The 23,108-nt window shown below is 40.6% G+C and overlaps 1 protein-coding gene across 1 annotated transcript in view; it reads left to right on the plus strand.

The window, feature by feature from the left end:
• ap1m3 (adaptor related protein complex 1 subunit mu 3) overlaps positions 1 to 17,298 on the plus strand; it is an 87,845-nt gene extending 70,547 nt beyond the window's left edge. The window contains exons 10-12 of the mRNA XM_034179528.1: positions 10,313 to 10,438; positions 11,347 to 11,422; positions 15,774 to 17,298. Coding sequence (XP_034035419.1) covers positions 10,313 to 10,438; positions 11,347 to 11,422; positions 15,774 to 15,796 — 225 coding nt within the window. The 3' untranslated portion in view covers positions 15,797 to 17,298. The remainder of the gene's footprint in view (positions 1 to 10,312; positions 10,439 to 11,346; positions 11,423 to 15,773) is intronic.
• The last annotated feature ends 5,810 nt before the right edge of the window (positions 17,299 to 23,108 follow it).

The raw sequence follows: 23,108 nt of genomic DNA on the forward strand, positions 1-23,108 counted from the left end.
AAGTGATTCCAGTATAGAGCTACTACTACGGCGACTACAAGGTTCTACGGAGACTACATTTGGCACAAATTGTCATTCTTGAGGTACTAAAAATAAATACATCATTTCCAATTTCTAGATCATGGTTGAGACAAAGACACTCTAGTGAAATATATTGGTATCATTCCTGCATCTAGTGTTGCCTCTCTGTGAGTATGCTACTATGGAGACTACAATATTTTGGGTGACATCCACATCCCTGATTATGTGAATTTCCCAGAAGTTCCAGAAATAAAACTGAAACAAATTACTAGCACTGTTTTGTAGGGGATCCATTTAGGTGTCAAATCTAATAAACAGGAATTATGAAATCAAAGGTTTATGTTTAGAACATAGTGTTTTCTCAAATGAATTGATAAATTTGGATTCTGGTTACAAACCTATTATTTTACTCAAATGACTGCTGCTTGCCTCCAAGTGAAGATATTTTGATTCTGTAACTTGTCATGACCAGAGAAATACTGGGAATGTCATTGATTGTTGTAGTTCTTTGAAAGGTTCGAGAGGATAAATATCAGCTTTATTATATAATGAGCAAATTTCACATGAAACGAGGTAACATGCAAAAAATTGCATTTTTTTTCACCATATATTCGCCATTTTTGAGGTTTTTTTTTATGCATTTCCAAACGGTAAAAAGCAGGGCACAGATAAAGGTATGCCCAAGGGTCCTTAGCAATAGCATCTAATGTCCCTAATGGCATTATTTTATGAGATATAGGTTGGTAACATTGCATTATTAAAATGGTAACACCTGATTGTGCACTTACCGCACTGGCAACATCTAGACTGTAAACTTTGAATTTAGAGCAAGTGGCTCAGTGGAAAAGGAGCTGGCCTGCCAATATGTAGACCTGGATTTGGGTCTCGCTCATGCTACTTGCCTTGAAGAAAACAATCTGCACAGCCTCAGTCCATCCAACTGTAAATGTGTCCACGCCACGGCTGGGGAAGTAAATATGAGGCTATAGAAATGTCCTTCTTTCAAGAAACATCTACCTTTGTGATTCACTGTCCCAAACAGGTTTGTTTAAAAAAAAAACCCCAAAAAACAAAACCTATATTAGCTGGTTCAGATAAAACAAGTGTCACTTCTACCTTGGGTAGTTTTCCAGAGAGCCTTTCAACACATTTTATGCAGTAACTGTGTTATTTTTAATTGCCTAATAATGGATTTATTATTTGTTTTTTATATATTTTTATATTATATATTTTTATTTTTTTTTTTTTTTATTATATATATATATATATATATATTTATTTTTTTTTTGCCAGCTTGCACTCGGCCGAGACGGATGCACTTTTCTCTTTTCCCTCCCTCCTTATCTTTCCTGCTTCTGTGGCGTGTTGTCTGTGAGGCTGCAGCTTTGCTCTTCTGGAAATTACAAAAATGGATCTGTTAGACGTTGCAGTCAGAGCTAGCTTAGTAATTATGCATAATCCATCCTGCATTCATTAACCATCCAGCAGGTGGCAACACATCTATGGGTTATTATATAGCAATAACAAAGTTACTTTTTTGATTGATCTGGTCCATCAGAGTTCACCACCAACTTATCAGTTCATCCTCATTATGTGCACTTTCAATTTAGAGAGTTATAAGATAAGCAGTACCTACTGTTTTTGAGTTGCTACTTACACAATCTGGGATTTACTAACCAGTGCAGGGAACCCAGTCCTGTACGAGTATGTCCACAGTGGCTGTTCTGATTTCGGAAGAAGGTTATTCTGTTTTGACAACAAATCAAGTGCTGACGTCATTGCATATTTGTGGAAAAATATCTCAGAGGTAGCTGCATTGTGAAATCCATTATTTGCTGAAAACACAATATTGTTATATTGTGCAGATGTCTGTGTGTCAATTGATGTATTGGCTAAATTGAGTTCAGCTGGCAGATGTCGTCTCTGTTGCACATGGAGTATGCCTGTGGCACCGTCAGTGGGGGGACGAGAGCAAGACAGATGGATTTGGTGGTGCGCGGTGCCCACTTTAAAGTAAAACAATGGAGTGATTGAATGTTTGTCGTCAGTCCTTGACCTTGATTTCCCCAAGGCTGATTGCAAAGCTCTCAGTTCTTCTGTGTTTGTGCTCTTGTGTTGTTTATCCTCCTGCATCAGGAGAGAAGAGTAAGACAGTGGAGCTGGAAGACGTGAAGTTTCATCAGTGTGTCCGTCTGTCGCGCTTTGAGAATGACCGCACCATCTCCTTCATTCCCCCTGATGGCGAGAGTGAGCTCATGTCGTATCGCCTCAATACCACGGTGAGTAGGACACACACACACGCGCACACACCATCAGTATACAGCAAGTCCAGAAATACAGATACATTATCAATATCAATTGTTTCATTTTGTGATTTAAATTTCTTCTTCTGCATCAAATGTACAATTAAATTAAATCAATTAAATCTTACATACGTGTTTACAGTATACATAGCTTATGTAGAGATCATTTTTTCATATCAGAGTAAAATAAACAGTTTTCGCCATACAAATATTTAAAACAAGCTAAAAACAAATAACTACGATATGATATTAATATCCAGGCAACAGGACCGGCCAAACATACAGTCTGGGAAATGTGGTTAAAAGCATCATTTAAAAATTCTAAATCGTTTTTCATGATTACTTGATGTCATAAAAATATTAATAATTTGTCCATGTGTGGCCAAATATTAGCATGCAACTGTGCGCATATGTAGGTCCATATATTTGCACTCTAATGGTATTTATTTTTAGCTTTCTCAGCAGAAATCAGAAATGTAAAAATCTAAACATATTTACGTCATTTTATATAATTGAATTATCAGTTATTAAAATACTCCAATAAATGTCAGTATGTATATAAAAAGTAACTTCTTTCGGCTTCTTCCTTTTTTGCATGGGGTCCTCACAGCAATTGCAATGTTTCTGCATATGGTTAGCCTAGAGAAATGTAGGCTGAGTAAAACAAGATCTATGCATGTATGTGTATAGCGAGTGTACAGATGACCTTAACATCATTCCAAAGGGGGGGATTAAATGTTGTTCAATGTCTCAACAGTACCATTAAATTCTATGACTATTTGTGAACAACTGCTGTCCTTAAATGTCACTAACAATTTATAGTAAATGTCCTGCATAAGGTTCAGCTTGAGACTCCAATGAGGGCGGTCACATCTCCTCCACTCTCCCTTATCTCTCTGCTTTTAACCTTCAAGTCTCTACTCTCTCCAGACTGTGAATTCCTCAAAACTATATTGGATTCTGGATCTATTGGACTACTATTGGATTAACCAAGGAATTGATCAGCTGGTCACTGAACGCTATTGACACCATTTTTTCTACAAGAAGGTCAGGACCAGGGGATCCTGCCTGCCCAGATGGAATGTATCCTGCAGGCTATGTCCTCGACTCCTGGAGTTCCTGGTGTGTGGCATGCTTGGCGCCTTTCTCTGTTGAGGATATCGAGGATTTATTTATTTTTGGTCTCATGGCAGCAGGGCTGGTACTTTTTGGCTTATGTGCTGCCCTGATCTACCGGAAAATTGGCAAGACGGTGACATCAAGAACCACGGGCCCTCGCTTGTCCGTCATGATTAACGAGGTTGGCAAGGCAGTGCATTCTCAGACTGCGTTGACTCTTGAACTCCGACGCAAATTGGATGACACCTTGGAGCTGATGCGTGCCTTGCAGTTGAAGCTGAAGGATTCGGAGGCTGGTGAATATTCTTAATTCATAATTGGGAATATTCTTAATTCATAATTGGGATTTGGCTGAGCAAGTGGAACTGTTAAAAGTGTTTTTCACTGCTCGGCTGCAACACTACAGGCTATCTAGTAAAGTTGTCTGAAGTCTGAAATGATTTTGGGTATGGTGAAGACTTTGCGCCCATCTGTCTGTGCTCAGCATAAGTCCAGTCCTGTTACTGCCAGGGTCTTCAAATTCACAGAGACCAATCTTGGGACTCAGACCTTGGACAAGATCAAAGATGGCTAACTCTGACCTGTTTTAAGAGGGCAAAACTCCACAATCTGTTTCTTATTTTTATGGTCATACGACTGAGGGTATTTTAGCATCGCGTTATAGTTTAAAGAGTGGAACCCTGATTTTTGTTAAACCCTTTGAATTAAAGCGAGTCAGCGAGACAGGAGGAGGAGGAAAGCTCAGAGAGTCCTGGCAGACAGCTGTCATCCTCTGTCCTGTCAGTTTGAGCTCTTGAAGTCTGGGATGCGCTACAGAGCTCCGCTGGCCAAAGGTTCTTGTAAAAAATCTTTTATACCAAATGCTGTCATCATTATGAACTCGACAAAGTGACCAACCCACAGACAAAACCTGAGCTGCTTTACTTCTGTTTTATTTATCTTACTAGATTTTATTTTATTTCTTCCTTTATTCCTTTGTATTTTACTATATCTTATTTTTGTTTTATTGTGTTTATTATATGTTTTTATGTATGGCGATGTTTGTATTTCAGTGTTGTCTTTTTGTGTGGGTGAGCCGAAGACAATTTTCTACCTCAGTGGACAAAGAATTATTCTATTCTATTCTGTTCTGAAAGTGAATCTTGATTTCTGTTTCAGTCCATTATGGTGATGCACAAAGACAATATTACAAACACTGACACTGCCTAAATACTTATGGACCTAACTGTACAGTAGATATATTGAAGCAGAAACATTACTTATTATCTCAGCAACAGTTTTGTGAACTGATCAGTCATGTACCATCACATGCATGCCACAGAAGATGCAGGTAAGGTAATGTCTTCCACTCTGATTTCTGACTTGAGGATTCCCTGCTTCTCTTCAGTTTTTTTTTTTAAATCACATCTAATGAAATCTCTTGTATTGTTAAAGGATTGAGGTGAAGATTTGTGCAACAATGTGATTATTGATCAGTCAGGTTTGTAGCACTTGTGTACATTTGATAGTAACTGTGGTAGTATATGTTGCAGTTCTGGTGGTTATCTCATCAAGCATATCTGCCTGTCAGTTAAACTGTGTAATAGTAGCAGTTTTGGTAGTTGTTGCAGAATTAGAAATAACTGAATAATAACAGTAGTAGAGGTCAGAAGTAATAACTTGTCGTGGTTTCTTCCACAAACCTCTCTGTCGCTGTCTGTCTCACTGATGCAGCTCAGCTCCGTGCTCACCTCTCTGACCTTGTCCACCTTTGACAGGTGAAGCCTCTCATATGGATTGAGAGCGTGATTGAGAAGTTCTCGCACAGCCGTGTGGAGATCAAGGTGAAGGTAAAGAGACACACACACACACTGAACCACTGTGCCACATTCACTTCTATTTTGTGTGCAGCCTAGAAATATTTGGACAGTGACACAATTTTTGTCTTGCCTCTATACCACCACGGTGGAGCTGGAAAAAAAATTTGTGTAATATGTAAGGACTGTTAAGAGAAATCATCACTTTTACAGATTTCTTGAGTTAAGCCAGGGAATAGCTACATTATGTGAACATTTCCAGGTCATGGAATACATGCCTTTCTCAAACAGTCCATGGACACACACTGGTGGTCCATGAGCGACCTCTCCTGGTCCCTGATTATATTAGTAAAATATAACAAATTAATATAATTTTTGTTTCTCAAACTGTTTAAATTAAATATTCCTTGATTTGCATAACTTCAATTTAAATTTATTTCAATTCAATTTATTTCAGTTATATCATGCCAAATCACAACAAAGTTGCCTCAAGGTGCTTCACACAAGTAAGGTCTAACCAGGCCCGGCGCCAGAAAAAAATAAAGGGGGCGATGAGTTTATCACAGGGGGCGGGGTCGCCCCCCCCCCCCAAAAAAAAAGTGTGCACCGGACGGGACGTGCCTCTGAGCGTGCGTAAAGAATTGGGTGCGCTCCTAGAAAGCTTGTGTATTTAGGCTACACTGTTGTAAGAGACTGACTGAGTAAGAGTAAAGAGTGATGACAGTATTTTTTTAATTATTATTTGAACGTGTAGACCCTCGGTCAAGTGACCTCCTACATACCACAAAACCAAACCAACAACTGATCTGAGAAACGACATGAGACAGTAGATTAACCCCACATACAGCCCTCCATCACAAGCGCAAACACAGCGCAATTGGGCATGACAGTCACACAACGGGTCAAAGATAAACCTTTCATGTAGATATACAGTGGTCCCTCGTTTATCGCGGGAGTTACGTTCTAAAGATAGCCCGCAATAGGCGAAATCCACGAAGTAGTCAGCGTTATTTTTTTTTTTTTTTTACAATTATAGACATTTTAAGGCTGTAAAACCCCTCACTACACACTTTATACACTTTTCTCAAACAGGCATTAACATTTTCTCACTTTTCTCTCGTGTATAAACACTCTCAAAGTTCAAACCTTAGTAGAAAAATAAGACCAACCTGTTTTCAGGCCCAAACATTTGTTTGAGAAATAAAAATAGAATGTTTTCCTATAAATAATTATGATGGCTTTTAGAACTAACAAATTTAATTTTAACGATCAACCTACGAGGTTGGACACATAAGAAATTCTTAATAGTGACTGACCAGTATTTCACAGTTCCTCTGATCGCGCCTCTTCGTCTTGGCGCCGCTTTTTCGACTAAGTCAAACCTTGCTGCAGGTGTCTTTTTCCGAGTGAAGAACAGTTATGGGTAGTTGTTGGCGCTCTTTTTTTTCTTCTGTGCGAGAAGATTCTTATAAACAGACATGCAGAACACAATGCTCGTACTCTCCCTTCGCGGTGCCGCAACAGGTGTCCTGTCATCTTGACAGAACACCGGCCTGCTTGATGAGGACGCAGAGCACAATGCGCTGTAAAAAAAAAAAAAAAAAAAAAGCACGCAAAATTGTACAAAAAAAAAAAAAAATCTAGGCGCTATATTTTCAGTATTTCTTTTTCTTTCTTTTTTATTTTTGATAACTCTCACATCCGAGGGGGCGAGGTTGATGACGTGAAGGGGCGTCACCCCCAAATGCCCCCTCGTGGCGCCGGGTCCGGGTCTAACCTTACCAACCCCCAGAGCAAGTACACAGCAACTTCCGCTTTTGTCAAAGCTCGTGTACACTCACACGCAAAGCCTCCTGCAGACGCTGTTAAAACGTAAATATTGTTTTTGATTGACTGATTAATAGAGGGGCTTCATTGAACATGTACAAAATGTATGTAAGACAACAGGATCTTAATAATTAAACAACTGCAATTTATAAAGAACGAGGGTATTTTAGCATTGTTTTATTTGTTTATCATGATGTTCTTGTAGTAGTAGTAGTGTTGTTGTTATTACTACTAATACCATACTCTGTTAACACGACCTAAATTTAGAGTTTGCAGAGACTGAATCCTTCAAAGTGGGTGATGTGACTAATAACTAAGACAAGCCAGTGATGCACTACAGCTGGATTTGTAGAACACAGTGGAATGAGACTGTTTTTTTTTTTTTCCTCAGTGGGCAGACTGTTCCACATAAAAGGACAATAATAGAAAGCCTTGTTACCACTTGACACTTTTATTATTTATTTAATCTTTTGAACACAAATTGGTCTATTCTGAGAACTCTGAGCACAAGAAGGTATATAAAACTTCCTGTCACTTATCCACTGATGTGGTCTGTCTGTTAAAACAAGTGTGTCTTAAGTTTGGACTTGAAACTCTCCACAGAATCTGACTGTTTTATTGACGCAGGGAGATCATTCCACAGAACACGGGCACGATAAGAGAAAGCTCTATGCCCCACAGACTTTTTGTTCACTCTAGGGACACAAAGTAGTCCTGCATCCTGCAAACACAAAGCCTCGTGAAGGCAATACAAGCTCAAAACAACCAGTGGCAAAATGCAAGTTCTGCATACGATGACTTCCTGGATCTGAATGAGGATTTGAATGATCTTACTCGTAAAAGTTTGGTCCTCTCTTCCTTGTCATGTTCTACAGGCCCGGAGTCAGTTTAAGAGCCGCTCCACCGCCAACAATGTGTCCATTATGATTCCGGTGCCCAGCGACGCTGACACACCGAAGTTCAAGACCAGCACAGGCAGTGCCAAGTGGGTGCCAGAGAAGAACGCCGTGCAGTGGAACATCAAGTCTTTCCCTGTGAGTGTGCTGCATCAAGTAACTGCACATTTTCATCCTTATCTTGTTCTCTCACTATCCGTTTCTCAAAGGTGACACATCAGCTTGTCCTTGCAGTAAAATCAAGTGGTACAGCTATTCCGCAGCAGCCCTGAATGTTCAGAACACATAGAAATGTGATTTCTTTATTGTGCCAGTCTTTTATTTTATTTTTTACAAGCTTCATGCTCACACAGAATGATCAGTGTAGCAAAAGAAAACGTTAAGCAACAATTCATTCAGGTGATGTTCCTTTTATGCACCACATTGTGATAGCTCCTCAGTAATTTATTACACCTTACACCTGTCAAAGCAGATGTAAATTGCTGTTACTTGAGTTGTATTGTTCTTCCGGCTGTATATAATTCCAGAGGACAGTTTTTGGTGTTACTGCCAAACTTTTCAACACTGTACAAATACACATTACTGCAAAAAAAAGCATATTTCAAATAACACCTAAGATCAACATTTAAGGACACACACTACCTTATGATAAAGGAATGGAAAACCAAACGGCCAAGAGAACTTCCCCAACAACACAAAGTTTACAAAAATGTTCTAAAATACATCAGACCATGTGAAACATGCTGTACTAATTCACTTCAGCGTGCAGTAATAGCTGCCATGTGGTTGCCGTGTCAATCCTTTACTCTCAGAAACATTTATTTTGAAATTTTAAGAAAAAGAAGAACTTAGTTCAGTGGTGTCCAAAGTATTCCAGCAAGGGCCAAGAGGGTGCAGGTTTTCCTTGATTTCACTGATTAACATCACTTTGAACAGATGTGATAAGTTCATCAGTGAAACCACCTGCTGGAGTCAGTGGCTGCAAGGAAAACCTGCACCCTCTTGGCCCTTTCTGGAATACTTTGGAGAACACTGGCATTAGTTTATCTTAACATCTTAGTTTTTTGTCATGTTCGGGGATGGTAACAGATATCTCTATAGATAAGCATGAGGCTGGATGATAAATCAGGAAGTACAACCGATTCATAAGGGTGAAGAGTGGAAAGGGAGATGGTCCAGGTGACATACCAGTGGAGGCATGAAAATGTTTAGGAGAGATTGCAATACAGATGCAATATTTGCTCTGAGAGTGCTGATGGAGAAGTATAGAGAAGGTCAGAAGGAGTTGCATTGTGTGTTTGTGGATTTGTTGCAATATTGTCTGAGGACTTCTGGAGTGGCAGAGAAGTATGTGAGGGTGGTGCAGGACATGTACAAGGACAGTGTGACAATGGTAAGATGTGTAGTAAGGTGGAGGTGGGATTACATTAAGGATTGGCTCTGAACCCTTTCTTGTTTACAGTGGTGATGGACAGGTTGATGGATGAGATCAGACAGGAGTCTCTGTGGATTATGATGTTTGCAGATGACACTGTGATCTGTAGTGAGCGTAGTGAACAGATTGAGATTAGCCTGGAGAGATGAAAATATGCTCTGGAGAGAAGGGGAATGAAAGTCAGTCTGAGTAAGACAGAGTACATGTGTGTGAATGAAAGGGTGGAATAGTGTGGTTTCAAGGAGTAGAAGCAGTGAAGGTAAATGAGTTTAAACACTTGGTGTCAAGTGTCCAAACGAATAGAGAGCGTGGTAGAGAGGTGAGGAGGAGAATGCAGGCAGGGTGGAGTGAGTGGAGAAAGGTAACAAAAGGATATCTGCAAGAGTGAAACGACTGTTTAGAAGACAGTAGTGAGACCAGCTATGTTGTACTACTTAGAGATGGTGGCACTAACAGAAAGACAGGAGGCAGAGCTGGAGGTGCTGAGACTTTCTTTTAGTGATGAGGGTGGACAAGATTAGGAATGAACATATCAGAGGGACAGCTCAGGTGGGACGGTTTGGAGACGAAGTCAGAGGTGAGACTGCGATGGTCTGGACATGTGCAGAGGAGGAACCCAGGGTATATCGGGAGAAGGATGCTGAGGATGGAGCCACCAGGCAGAAGGAGAAGAGGGAGCCTAAAAGGAGGTTGATTGGTGTCCTGAGGGACATGCAGGTGGTGGATGTGAGGCAGGAGGATGCAGAGGACAGTGTGGGATGGAGACGGGAGCACGTGCAAGATGATGATTATTTTCCTTGTAGTATGTTGCTACTGTATGAAATGAATTATGAATCAATGAATTTGTGTCCCCTTCTGTTTGGGGGTCTCCGGTTTACCAGCTCCAGTAAGAACTTTGTGTTTGTGTATGTGTAGGGTGGGAAGGAGTACATGATGCGGGCGCACTTCGGGCTGCCCAGCGTGGAGAGCGACGAGCTGGAGGCAAAGCGACCCATCACAGTTAACTTTGAGATCCCATATTTCACTGTATCAGGGATTCAGGTAATTTTATTCACACCTGTTCTACAGACGTTCATTCTTCATTAACTACAGAGTCAGTTTCTCTTCTAACAACCAGAAAATGTTACGGTCCAGAGCAGCCTCGTTATTCTCCTACACCACAGTTACAGTTGAGTTTGTTGGGTCTCTTGTCTTCTTCACTGGAATTATTTTCAGTTGTAGTTTGTGTTTTGGGGAAGGACTTGAAAAGACCTTTTGGTGTACAGTGATGTACGGTGCACCCAGAAAGTATTCACAGCCCTTCTCTTTTTCCACATTACTTTGATGGAGAGCAGGTAGTCTGTAGTGGGTAGACTGCCCGTTTGAGCTGACTAATTCACCTGCCAAGGTCACACACTTTCTTCATTGAGTGAAGGGAGTGGGGCAGCTCCAGCAGGTCTATTCTTTGAAAGGTTCACTGATTAAAAAAAAAAAGTCGACTTGTCGGATGTTAGCTAGTTGTGGTCGACTTTTACAACTAGCTGTCCCATCCCTAGTATGTATCAAACACTTGCATTAAACATGAAGCTACTACAGTATTCCTGCGTCAACACATACTTATGGATCTGACTGTACTTACTACCAGAAATTAATGATTTAATAAAACTGTTTGGGATCCATGCAACATGGTTGAAATCATTTTAGAATTTAAACGTTTCTGTTGCACCAACCACAGTACTGAATGCAGCAGTTTGCGTGAGCCGAGTTTGTTGTTCCAGGGTCACTCTTCACTCCCCAGAACTGCTGTTGTTACGGGCATTGAAAGCCACTTGTGTTCTGAGTAGGAGTAAACACAGGTGCTTCATGTTCTCCTGCATGAGCGACCAGGAACACACTCAACCACACCGATTTTAAAACTCTCATAATGTGTGAAGTTTTCATAAGATGCCTATTATGATTCTGCTCCCTAGGTCCGCTATCTGAAGATCATAGAGAAGAGTGGCTACCAGGCGTTACCATGGGTACGCTACATCACACAAAGTGGAGGTGAGAATCGAACGCAGACGTAACTGTAGTCTTTTACACCCCCATCGGTCCATTGGTCTTGTAAGCACAACTCCTCCTAAATCAGTTGGTGGATTTCATTGAAGCTTCACACTGTGTTTGTGCACCATATGAAGATAAAATCATCTTCATGTCAAACATCTCAAGGGGAGATAATTCAGCTGTTGGGCTCTGTGATACTTTCTTAATTCAGGTATTTCATCAAGAATTTCTGCCACCATTATAAATCAACCAAGAGATGTGCTGGCTGCAGCCTTGAAATATAAATAAATAAAAAGTTTGGCACCAGAGGTGGTAAATATTTCCAAGCATTAATTTATTTTGCCTCACTTAGGGATGTATTAAGGTTCTGTTTCAGATCCCTGCTTTCTGATACAGAGCAAGTTTCAGAGCAGTTTTCCTTCACTAACTTTCAGTGGTGATGCAGAGTTTCTCCCATGTGTTCTTCCCGTTCTTTAATTCTGATTTTACTTTCCTATTGTCCTTGTTGCATGTTTCATCCTGTATTTAAGTGAGCATTGGTGGTTGCTGGCTTGATAGATTTAGCCGGGGTGAAGCGACAAGCAGCTATGTGTGAGTTTCAGCCTCAGCCGTTTGTAATTATCGTAAATTTATCAAACATTCACGAACCATCTGTAACTAAGATGATGCTGCTGTGAAGGTAAGTGCTTCCGCTAAGCCTCCAGCAGGTGGCAGACACATCTGTGATATATTATACAGTTACTCTTCTGATTGATCGGGTCCACTATCGTGAACCAGATTTTCTTTTTTTAATTTGATGGTTTACAAGTTGACAGTATTGATTGTTTTTGAGTTATACACAGTTTGTGATGGATCACTCACTCACTCACTCACTTATCCCCAGGGTTCTGTGGTTGGATGAGGTGCTGGAACAGGACTCTAGATCAGCACTCATGTTCCTGCTTGAAGCTTTACCGTGCTGAACATTGATAAATCATCATTGTAGAAATCATTTTTTTGTATTTCATTTTCTGCCTTTTAAATTTAAGATTCACGGCCAAATCCGTGAGGTTTTTGTGAGGGTTTTTCTTATGAAATCAATGTCAGGATCTTTCTGCACCACTGTTCAGTCCATGGCCTTTGAGTGAACCAGCTTTATAACATTTATCATATCCAACGCCTTCCTTTATCACTGTGAACTACGGCCTCGGGGAATCTAACAAAACAATCAGGCAGGGAGGCCGAGGAGGGAATTCTGAGTTGCCTGCTCGACTGAGGCTTGTGATTCTACATCCAGGATACTGCAACGTGTTTTTTACTCACACTGATCGAAGATAAAATCGTAAAAAGGCTGTAAATGTTTTTAACAATCAAATCAACCTACCTGCAATATATCAGTCGTCACTAATACAAAGGCAGGAGGACCAAGAAGAGCTTCACTTCTTCAGCTTTAAACTTTTGCAGCTCGCTAAGTGATGGTGTTAATTTTCTAACGGTATGCAGTTGATACGCAGCAGCAATAGCGTATCATTGCCTGATGCTAATGTAAAGCTGCTCCTTAGTGCAGCGGATAACTGAAAAAAATACTTCAAATGGTGATACAAGCACCAAATTTGGCATACATACTCCTTAGACATTACTCTTTTAAAAATGCTGGGTACCCACGTGAACTTTCGATAGGCGGCCAAGAAGGGGTCAGTTGAAGTATTACACAGGGGTCAGAATTTAAAAATGCTCCAGTCATATTGAAAGATATTCCATATTATTTGTCTGATCATAAAGATTCCAAAAAGGTATAGTTTGGACTATCTGTGAATAACCCCACCGCCACCATGGGCCACTCGATCCACAACATCTTCAATTTCCATACCATAAGTCAGAACAAGATCTAAGATATGATTAAAGTGGTGGGTGGACTCATTTACATTTTGAGCAAAGCCAATAGAGTCTAATAATAGATTAAATGCAGTGTTGAGGCTGTCATTCTCAGCATCTGTGTGGATGTTAAAATTGCCCACTATAATTATCTTATCTGAGCTAAGCACTAAGTCAGACAAAAGGTCTGAAAATTCACAGAGAAACTCACAGTAACGACCAGGTGGACGATAGATAATAACAAATAAAACTGGTTTTTGGGACTTCCAATTTGGATGGACAAGACTAAGAGTCAAACTTTCAAATGAATTAAAGCTCTGTCTGGGTTTTTGATTAATTAATAAGCTGGAATGGAAGATTGCTGCTAATCCTCCGCCTCGGCCCGTGCTACGAGCATTCTGGCAGTTAGTGTGACTCGGGGTGTTGACTCATTTAAACTAACATATTCATCCTGCTGTAACCAGGTTTCTGTAAGGCAGAATAAATCAATATGTTGATCAATTATTATATCATTTACTAACAGGGACTTAGAAGAGAGAGACCTAATGTTTAATAGACCACATTTAACTGTTTTAGTCTGTGGTGCAGTTGAAGGTGCTATATTATTTTTTCTTTTTGAATTTTTATGCTTAAATAGATTTTTGCTGGTTATTGGTGGTCTGGGAGCAGGCACCATCTCTACGGGGATGGGGTAATGAGGGGATGGCAGGGGGAGAGAAGCTGCATTTGCAATTGGGGAGGGGCCCAGAGAAAACTACAGAGTCCGACATTGTTTTTGCAAAGTTACACACCGATTCAGTGTTAATTTTAGTGACCTCCGATTGGCGTAACCGGGTGTCATTACTGCCGACGTGAATTACAATCTTACCAAATTTACGCTTAGCCTTAGCCAGCAGTTTCAAATTTCCTTCAATGTCACCTGCTCTGGCCCCCGGAAGACAATTGACTATGGTTGCTGGTGTCGCTAACTTCACATTTCTCAAAACCGAGTCACCAATAACCAGAGTTTGATCCTCGGCGGGTGTGTCGTCGAGTGGGGAAAAACGGTTAGAAATGTGAACGGGTTGGCGGTGTACACGGGGCTTCTGTTTAGAACTACGCTTCCTCCTCACAGTCACCCAGTCGGCCTGCTTTCCCGGCTGCTCGGGATCTGCCAGAGGGAAACTAACGGTGGCTAAGCTACCTTGGTCCGCACTGACTACAGGGGCCTGGCTAGCTGTAGAAATTTCCACGGTGTGGAGCCGAGTCTCCAATTTTATTACAAGTACCATTACTGCTAAAGGAGGCCGAGGAATAACTAAACATTTCACACCCAGAGCAGAAAAGTGCAGGAGAGACAGGAGAAGCCGCCATGCTAAACCGGCTAAGAGCTAGTAGCTGCGCTAAGCTAGCTGGATTCCTAAAAACACACAAATGATAAGTGTAAATAATTAGAGGTGATCAGCAGAGGGAGGGCTTTAGTTAAGGCACGTGAAGATACACTGTGAAACAAATCGTTATCTAGTTAGCTGATCAATCTAACTGCGCAGATTAAACAGCTAACAGATACAGCAAAACACCGCTGTGCTCCGGAACAGGAAGTGATACAATACCGCAGTGAGAGCCAACCACCAGTAGAGGCCTCACCACAGCAGAGCGAGTACAGCTCTGCATTGAGATTTGGCACAAATTGTATGCTGGATGCTCTTCCTGACACAGCTCCAGTTTTACTTTGAGAAACAAACGCAGCCTCCTGGTCTCGCCAAAGAAGTCTCTCATCCAAGTACTAACCAGGATCCACTCTGCTTGGCTTCTGAGACCTGACGGGATCAGGCTTACACAGAGCAGACTGGCTGCTAAGCATCAAAGATCAAAAATGAGTATGAAAGTACAAAATTCATGATCAAAGGACAGTAATCAGGATCAAGGTTTAGCTGTGAGGATCAAAGAACAGTATTTAATATAAAATGTCAAAACTCATTATCAAAGGTCAGTGATCAGGGTCAGTGTTCAGCTCTAAGGATTAATAACAGTAATTACGATAAAATCTCAAAACCCATGATCAAAGGTCAGTGATCAGGATCAAAGTTCAGCTATGAGGATCAAAGATCAGTATTCAAATCAAATCAATTTTATTTATATAGCGCCAAATCACAATAAACAGTTGCCCAAAGGCGCTTTATATTGTAAGGCAAGGCCATACAATAATTACGGAAAAATTCAGGATTAAACTTTAGGTCATGATCATTGGTCAGGATCAGAGATCAAGATAAATGTTAAATTAACAGCATCAAAATGATTGATTAGTATGATATAGAAAACATGACTGTTTTTTAAATCACAGTGATTCTAAATTGGATATGGCTTTGATTTGATCCTTTTCAGTCTGAATCTAAATCCATTAAATATTAATCCGAGAGCGGGATGTTGCAAATTTTAATATGCCGTGCAGTGTGCCACCCGGTGTTCAGGAAATGAAAGCTGTGTGTTAATGCTCTGCTTTTTTCTTTTTTTGTAGATTACCAACTCCGGACGAACTAAAGGCCACCAGTGCTGCTGCACAATTTATGTTTTCTCTTTCCATCTCTCTGTCTCTGCCTGCAAAGAACAGCAGAGGACAAGTGCAAGAGAACATAAAATTTGACCCACTGTGATGGGACAGAAGACCTCCTCTCCTGTTGGTTATGGACGCCTCAGGCGGAAACAGCTGTTCACTCACCTCTGACCTGTGACCTTTTTCTCCCTCAGGACTCCACTAAAACATTTTTTTAATGTGAATTTTGAGCAGAATCCAGCGACACCATCTGTTCTTCTTAAAGCTTTTTTAATGTGATGTCCCTTCAAGTTAATTTGGAGCAAAATTCCTGATATGTGCACGGAGCGACAGGGTGACAGGAATCAATCTGTGATTTATTTTGTGTTCTTCAGAGAACGTGCAGCTTTTTTCCTGGGTAACATATAAACCAGCAGATTGTCCACTGCCATTGTGAGGGATCAGCATCACTTTAAAGTTATATGTTCATGCAAGATCATCCCACATTTCTGTCAGCATCTGTGACCATCAAAGATTTTAAGGATAACACTGTTGGCAGCCAAGCCTCTGAGCTCTAATCGTCTTTTAATGATTGATTAATTTGCAAGAAAACAGTATGGGGAAGACGCATCGGGAGTTATAAAGATCCAGCATACGCTCAAAGTTGTCAACAAAATAGCCATATATGTATGTATATATGCTAAGGCTAATAGGCTAGGTCACCTGAATTTGGATAATGAATGGATATTTTTGCAGATTGGGTGATAATTTTTATCAGGACCTGAGTGTGGGTTTTTAAAATGATGACTGGTCTGTTGTCTCTATAATGGCTATACAATGACTGTAGCTAACAAAATTAAGCTAGCAGTACCTGCTAATTACCGCTAATGGCACTAACCTGCATATTAAATCGCACTAAAATTTCACTCTGCAGAAATACTGGAGCACAGTCTTCTTATTTCAATTATTTGTCCTCAGAAAGGACAAACCCAGTCACATCCACAACAGCTAGCAACCATTGCTAACGGAGCACTGGACCTAGCACACCAGGTCTTACTCAACGTGACCATGCCCCTAATTATTCGTAACTTCATGGCCTAAAAAGTCTTTAAACTAATGAGGTATACAAAAATTCCCCCCTTCTGTACAGTTGTCATGAATGAGGAAAACCAACTACAGAGGTGAAAACTTTTTTTTTTTTTTTGTTACCTGCAGTTCTTTGAATGGCCTCAAGAGCCAGGTTTTGGCACTTCTGCATTTTGTTTTTTTTCAACATCTGAAGTTGCTGCTTAGAAATAACGTATGACACCTGCTTTGTAATTGTTGCACAGCTGCATAGCCAAAGGCAGAAGCTACACTTCTTTACTATTACACAAGCTAGAATTTTACACAAAGTCCCAATAGAAATTTTATAATATGACCAGCAATGGATGTTGTAAATATTCCCGAAATGCAAAAAACACGTTAGAACTCCACTCGGCCAATTTTAAGTATCAGAGGGGGAAAAAGAGTGAGAGTGATTTAGAGATGTGCTGCAAGACTTACTGATCCAGTGTTCCGTCCTTTTCAGTAGTTTGTGGGGGAAATTATTTTTTCAAAGTTCAGTCTTGATTTCAAACAATCAATACATGACTAAAGTTTAAAAAAAAAAAAGGTGAACTTGCCCTTTATTGCACTATGTTATGCGTCTACAGTTTAAATCGTCCCTTTGTGTGATGTATGTTCCACTGAATTCTGCACATTATTTAGTCATGACCTTAAATTATGTCGCCGGGCTCATTGCGGTAAACTTAATCCCCAGTGCAGTGAACGCAGCACCGGTGACCACATCAATGATTAATAAGGCACGATATCGTCACAGGCGTCGGCAGTGTAATATAATGCTGCTGACACCTTCCCATGAGGTCTAGAACCTTGTCCTGATGCTCCAAAACAGGAATTAGACATCAAGCAGAGACTGAAGGAACGAGTGCAGGGCTGACATTTTTATGTTTCTACTTAAACACTGTGAAGCTCAACACATTCAGTTTGGGTGAAGTTACAAAATCATAAAAGGAATATTTTTGAGATTAGTGACCAACTGTTGAGACAGTTTTTTTTAAATATCTTTTGACCTCTTCTGGATTCAGTCGGTTCTTCCTGTCAGTTCTGCTGCTAAGAGCTCAGTGGAGTGACGCATCGTCACCACGCCGTACCTCACAGGTAGCCAATCACTGCGTTATTTAGTGTGGGGATGTTGGAGGAGGGTTATTTTTTAATGGTGTGTTGTGTGTTTGATTTGTCAAGTCCTGTTTGTCCACAAGAAGAAAAGGGATCTACAGTGTTTGGAAATAAACATTCTTTTATATCTTGTTTCAGAAAATCTGCTTCAGCCTTTAAATACGCCGAGCGACTCTTACAGTGGCAAAGTAAAAAAGCAAACACACAAAAAAGTGCTTTGATCCACCACATACAAATTTAATGTCATACATGGTCATAGCAATTATACATACATAACACGTGTGTGTTGTGTGGTAGACAAGAGGGTTCAGGATCAAAGATAAATGATCAAGATCAAATGTCAGTGATGAGGATGACATTAGGTCAAAGGTCTAGGATCAAAGAATATTGATCAGGATCAAAAATTGTACAGAAGACAAAAGGTTCATGAGAGAAGACAAGTGAACAGGTTTAACAGACAGCAATCAGAATCAAAGGCTGTTAGAGAAGAAATCAAAGGTTCAGGATCAAAAAATGTTGCAGAAGAGTTCTGGATCAAAGGTCAGTGATTGGGATCAAAGAATGGTCAAAAGGAGATCAAAGCTAGACCCATCACAATGAAATGAAAGCTGGAAAATTACACTTGTCTGAGTTTCCTTGTTAGTTATTGGGAGATCGTATGGAATGCTACTGATCCTGATCACACATCTCAAGCTTACTCCTACAATCATGGAGGTGATGATTCCAACCTCAGCAGGAGTCGGGAGGAGCTCACGTAGAACTCTTTATGTCAAAGGAGGTAACTGAAATGGTTTCCGGATCTGGTTCAGATGCTCCAATCGAAGCATGTGTGTACTTGGAGATGGGAAGTTCTGTCTAAACATTGACTGCTACTAGTAACTAGCTGTTGGAAATGGAACCATCTGGCAGAAAAAAATAGAACTGATTATAGAAAATTGTATTTTAAAGGTCATACTTCTTGAGTCAAACTACAGGTATGATGATATGGTCTTTATGACATCATGGGAGGACCTTTGATGTGGGCATAAACAGTAAATTTTAGATGTAGAATATATAGCTTAGATGCCATTAATAGACTTTACTCCTCATGATGAGCTGAGTGCCTGTTAAATGTCCCCATGCACTTAAAGTATTTACCAACAAGTAATTGATTAGCCTCAGTTAAGTAGAATACTGTTTAATCAGTTCTATAAATACAACTTTGTGAGGTTTCACGATAGAAAACTGGTCCAGTTATGGCAAAGTGTCCTCCAATTAAGTTTTATCTGCTTGTGTCTTCTCTGCTCCACCATGAAACTGCAAAACTGCTGCTAAAGTAGACAAAACCTGCACATTGTGCAGTTTCTCTAATCACGACCACAGAAGACTAGACACTTTCCCGGAGGTCGTGGTGGCTTCACTCAGCAGTCTGCTCCTTTCATGCTCATCCACCTTTTGAGACTTGCCTTCTCCAGACAGATAATCGTATAATATACAGTTGACTAAGTACCCATTGCTGCATTTCATGATTTTGACTTTCATATTTCGAAAATGAAGTTTGTCATGTTGTAGAAAATATTTTTCATTGTTTAACTGTACAAATTTTAATCCAGACAAGCAAATCTGAAGAACTGAAAACCGTTTTAAATTTAATTTGTCAGAAGCCCAATGTTCACATATATTGTTGTGTGCCGCCGCGGTTGAGGAACGGACCTGCGTCTGACTGAACCCGCGCTAAATAACCAAAAAGCGGTTCCAAAAACAAAACATTTATTTCCCTTTCTGTGCAATAATTGTGTACAACATAATATATTAGCTTGTCTGGCGGAGTGAAGGACGCGCGCTCTCCAGCACCCAAAGGGATCGAAGCCCGGCGCTTCTGGAACTCAATTCACTGCCAAACACCCCCCAGTGGACACGACAAACTGACTCTGGTGAAGGATAGAGAGGTGAGGTAAGCAACAGCTACAACTAATATCCTTCAAAGGCACACACTATCAGCAACACATTCAGGTCTGACTTTGAGCTTTATGTAATGAGCAGCTTCTCACAACAGGTGGAGGATCATCAGTCCGCACGCCCGGCCGTGGAGAAGCGAGCTGCAACAATTCTCATCAATGTTCAAATATACTGCGTAACAAAATACCAATTACTATTACACTTAGTCAGACAATCACCTCTGATGTGTGCTGACAGCATGTGTCCCTCACACCGTCGTCCTCCACAGGCACGATGTGTCAAACCCAGGCCGCGGTCCTCAGCGTCTCACAAATGAACGTCACAATGTCCGAGTTCCCCGCAATTCTACTTGAACCACTCATGGCTTAAATGCAGAACGCCATCTAATTATCTGCATCAGCTTGAAAGTCCTTAAGTCTGCACGTGAGCATCATCCACAGGGTGCTGCGAGTCATTAGGCCTGCACGTGGACATCCTCTACAAGTGGCAGCCAATAATGTTGATGAGGGTGAAGGATTCTTCTGCCAGGCACCTTCTCCACAGACAACACCAGTGTGCATACCACCTGGAGAGCAAAGAAAAGAAACAACACAAAAACATCCAGCCAAACCCCCCAACACACAACATATATACTCAACAAAAATATAAATGCAACACTTTTGGTTTTGCTCCCATTTGTATGAGATGAACTCAAAGATCTAAAACTTTTTCCACATACACAATATCACCATTTCCCTCAAATATTGTTCACAACCAGTCGAAATCTGTGATAGTGAGCACTTCTCCTTTGCTGAGATAATCCATCCCACCTCACAGGTGTGCCATACCAAGATGCTGATTAGACACCATGATTAGTGCACAGGTGTGCCTTAGACTGCCCACAATAAAAGGCCACTCTGAAAGTGCAGTTTTGTTTTATTGGGGGGGGATACCAGTCAGTATCTGGTGTGACCACCATTTGCCTCATGCAGTGCAACACATCTCCTTCGCATCATCCGTGAAGAGAAAACACCTCTCCAATGTGCCAAACGCCAGCGAATGTGAGCATTGCCCACTCAGTCGGTTACGACGACGAACTGGGAGTCAGGTCGAGACCCCGATGAGGACGACGAGCATGCAGATGAGCTTCCCTGAGACGGTTTCTGACAGTTTGTACAGACATTCTTTGGGTATGCAAACCGATTGTTTTCAGCAGCTGTCTGAGTGGCTGGTCTCAGACGATCTTGGAGGTGAACATGCTGGATGTGGAGGTCCTGGGCTGGTGTGGTTACACGTGGTCTGCGGTTGTGAGGCTGGTTGGATGTACTGCCAAATTCTCTGAAACGACTTTGGAGACGGCTTATGGTAGAGACATGAACATTCAATACACGAGCAACAGCTCTGGTTGACATTCCTGCTGTCAGCATGCCAACTGCACGCTCCCTCAAATCTTTGCGACATCTGTGGCATTGTGCTGTGTAATAAAACTGCACCTTTCAGAGTGGCCTTTATTGTGGGCAGTCTAAGGCACACCTGTGCACTAATCATGGTGTCTAATCAGCATCTTGATATGGCACACCTGTGAGGTGGGATGGATATCTCAGCAAAGGAGAAGTGCTCACTATCACAGATTTAGACTGGTTTGTGAACAATATGTGAGGGAAATGGTGATATTGTGTATGTGGAAAAAGTTTTAGATCTTTGAGTTCATCTCATACAAAATGGGAGCAAAACCAAAGTGTTGCGTTTATATTTTTGGTTGAGTATATGTTCATTTGTCTGTGTTTCTTTGATCTTGATTAATGCATTAAAGGCAGGATGGTAAATATGATCCGTACCTTTTGATTTACCTCATTTAATCAAGTTGAAACTGAACGAGAGGGCAGAGTGATTCAGGATTAGCCCATTCCTTGTTTCAGATTCATGCCAAACTTTAATCACCTATTCTTTGACCCAAGCATTAGCTCTTCATGAAATGTCATTGGGATATGTTCATGTCTTTTGAAACAAAACAACTTTGTTGTAGGTAATAATCTTTACCTCAGTGTTGCCCTTCAAATATAAACTGTGCTTATTGTTATTTATTGTTCTAAAACATCAGCATTTCTTATTACATGTTAGACATATTCCTTGGTGTTTCTTTGCAGGATCAAAGTAACTGGGTGGCAATCGATCCTGACGTCTAACAATTGCAATCCAGATGGACAAAAGGCAATGAAACAGGGTCAAAGGACAGCAAACAAAATCAAAGATCAGATTTAAAGTTATACAATCATGACTGAATATTAGGATCAAAATGATAATGAGGATCAAAGTTCAGCAGGACCTAAGATTAGAATCAAAATTAGTGATCAGGATCAAGGTTCAGCAATTACTATGATCAAAGCTCAGGACTAAAAAATGAATAAATAGGATCAGTGTTAAGCAATAAGGATTAAAGGTTACAATCAAAAATTACTGATTGGGATCAAAGCTCAGCTACTAGGATCTCAGGTAAACATCATAAAAAAAATGTGGCTCAACGTTGAGCAATTAGGAGCTCAGATCTGACCAAAATTAATAATCAGGATGAACATTCAGCAATTAGTTCGAAGGGCAAGATGAAAATGATAGTCAGGATCAAAGATCAGCAATCATCATCAAAGGTCAGCAGCAAAAATTTGTGATTAGGATCAAAGCTCACCTGTTAGAATCTAAAGTCTGGCTAAAAATGGATTAATCAAGATCAAAGATCAGCAATAGGGCTCAAAGGTACCACTAAAAAAATGAGTGTTCAAGATCAAAGTTCAGCCATTACAACCTAAAGGCAGGATTTAAAAAAAGCGAGATTAAAGGAAAATGTCATCAGAGACATAAACAGAGGACTGTTGGATTTTGGCTGAGGTGTGTGCTGTGATTGCACTGAAGATAAAGTAGAATTGTAACTAATTAACCAGGTAAACTGTGATTACTTTGTATTCCACACTCACATTTACAGCCAAACTTAAGCCTGACATGCATTTATAGTCATTTATGTAGAAAGCATTTATTGCAACAGCAACATAAATGTACTTACTGTAGCTTGTTGGATGGGGTCCATTCATCATCACAACCCCCCACCCCAGTGGAACCCACATGTGGATGCAGGAGTGGGGGCGGGGCAAAACAGCAGTGGTGATATCACAGCGTTGACAGTCAGAGGGG

This window comes from Thalassophryne amazonica, chromosome 10 (genome assembly GCF_902500255.1).
Source record: "Thalassophryne amazonica chromosome 10, fThaAma1.1, whole genome shotgun sequence".
Lineage (NCBI taxonomy): Eukaryota > Metazoa > Chordata > Actinopteri > Batrachoidiformes > Batrachoididae > Thalassophryne > Thalassophryne amazonica.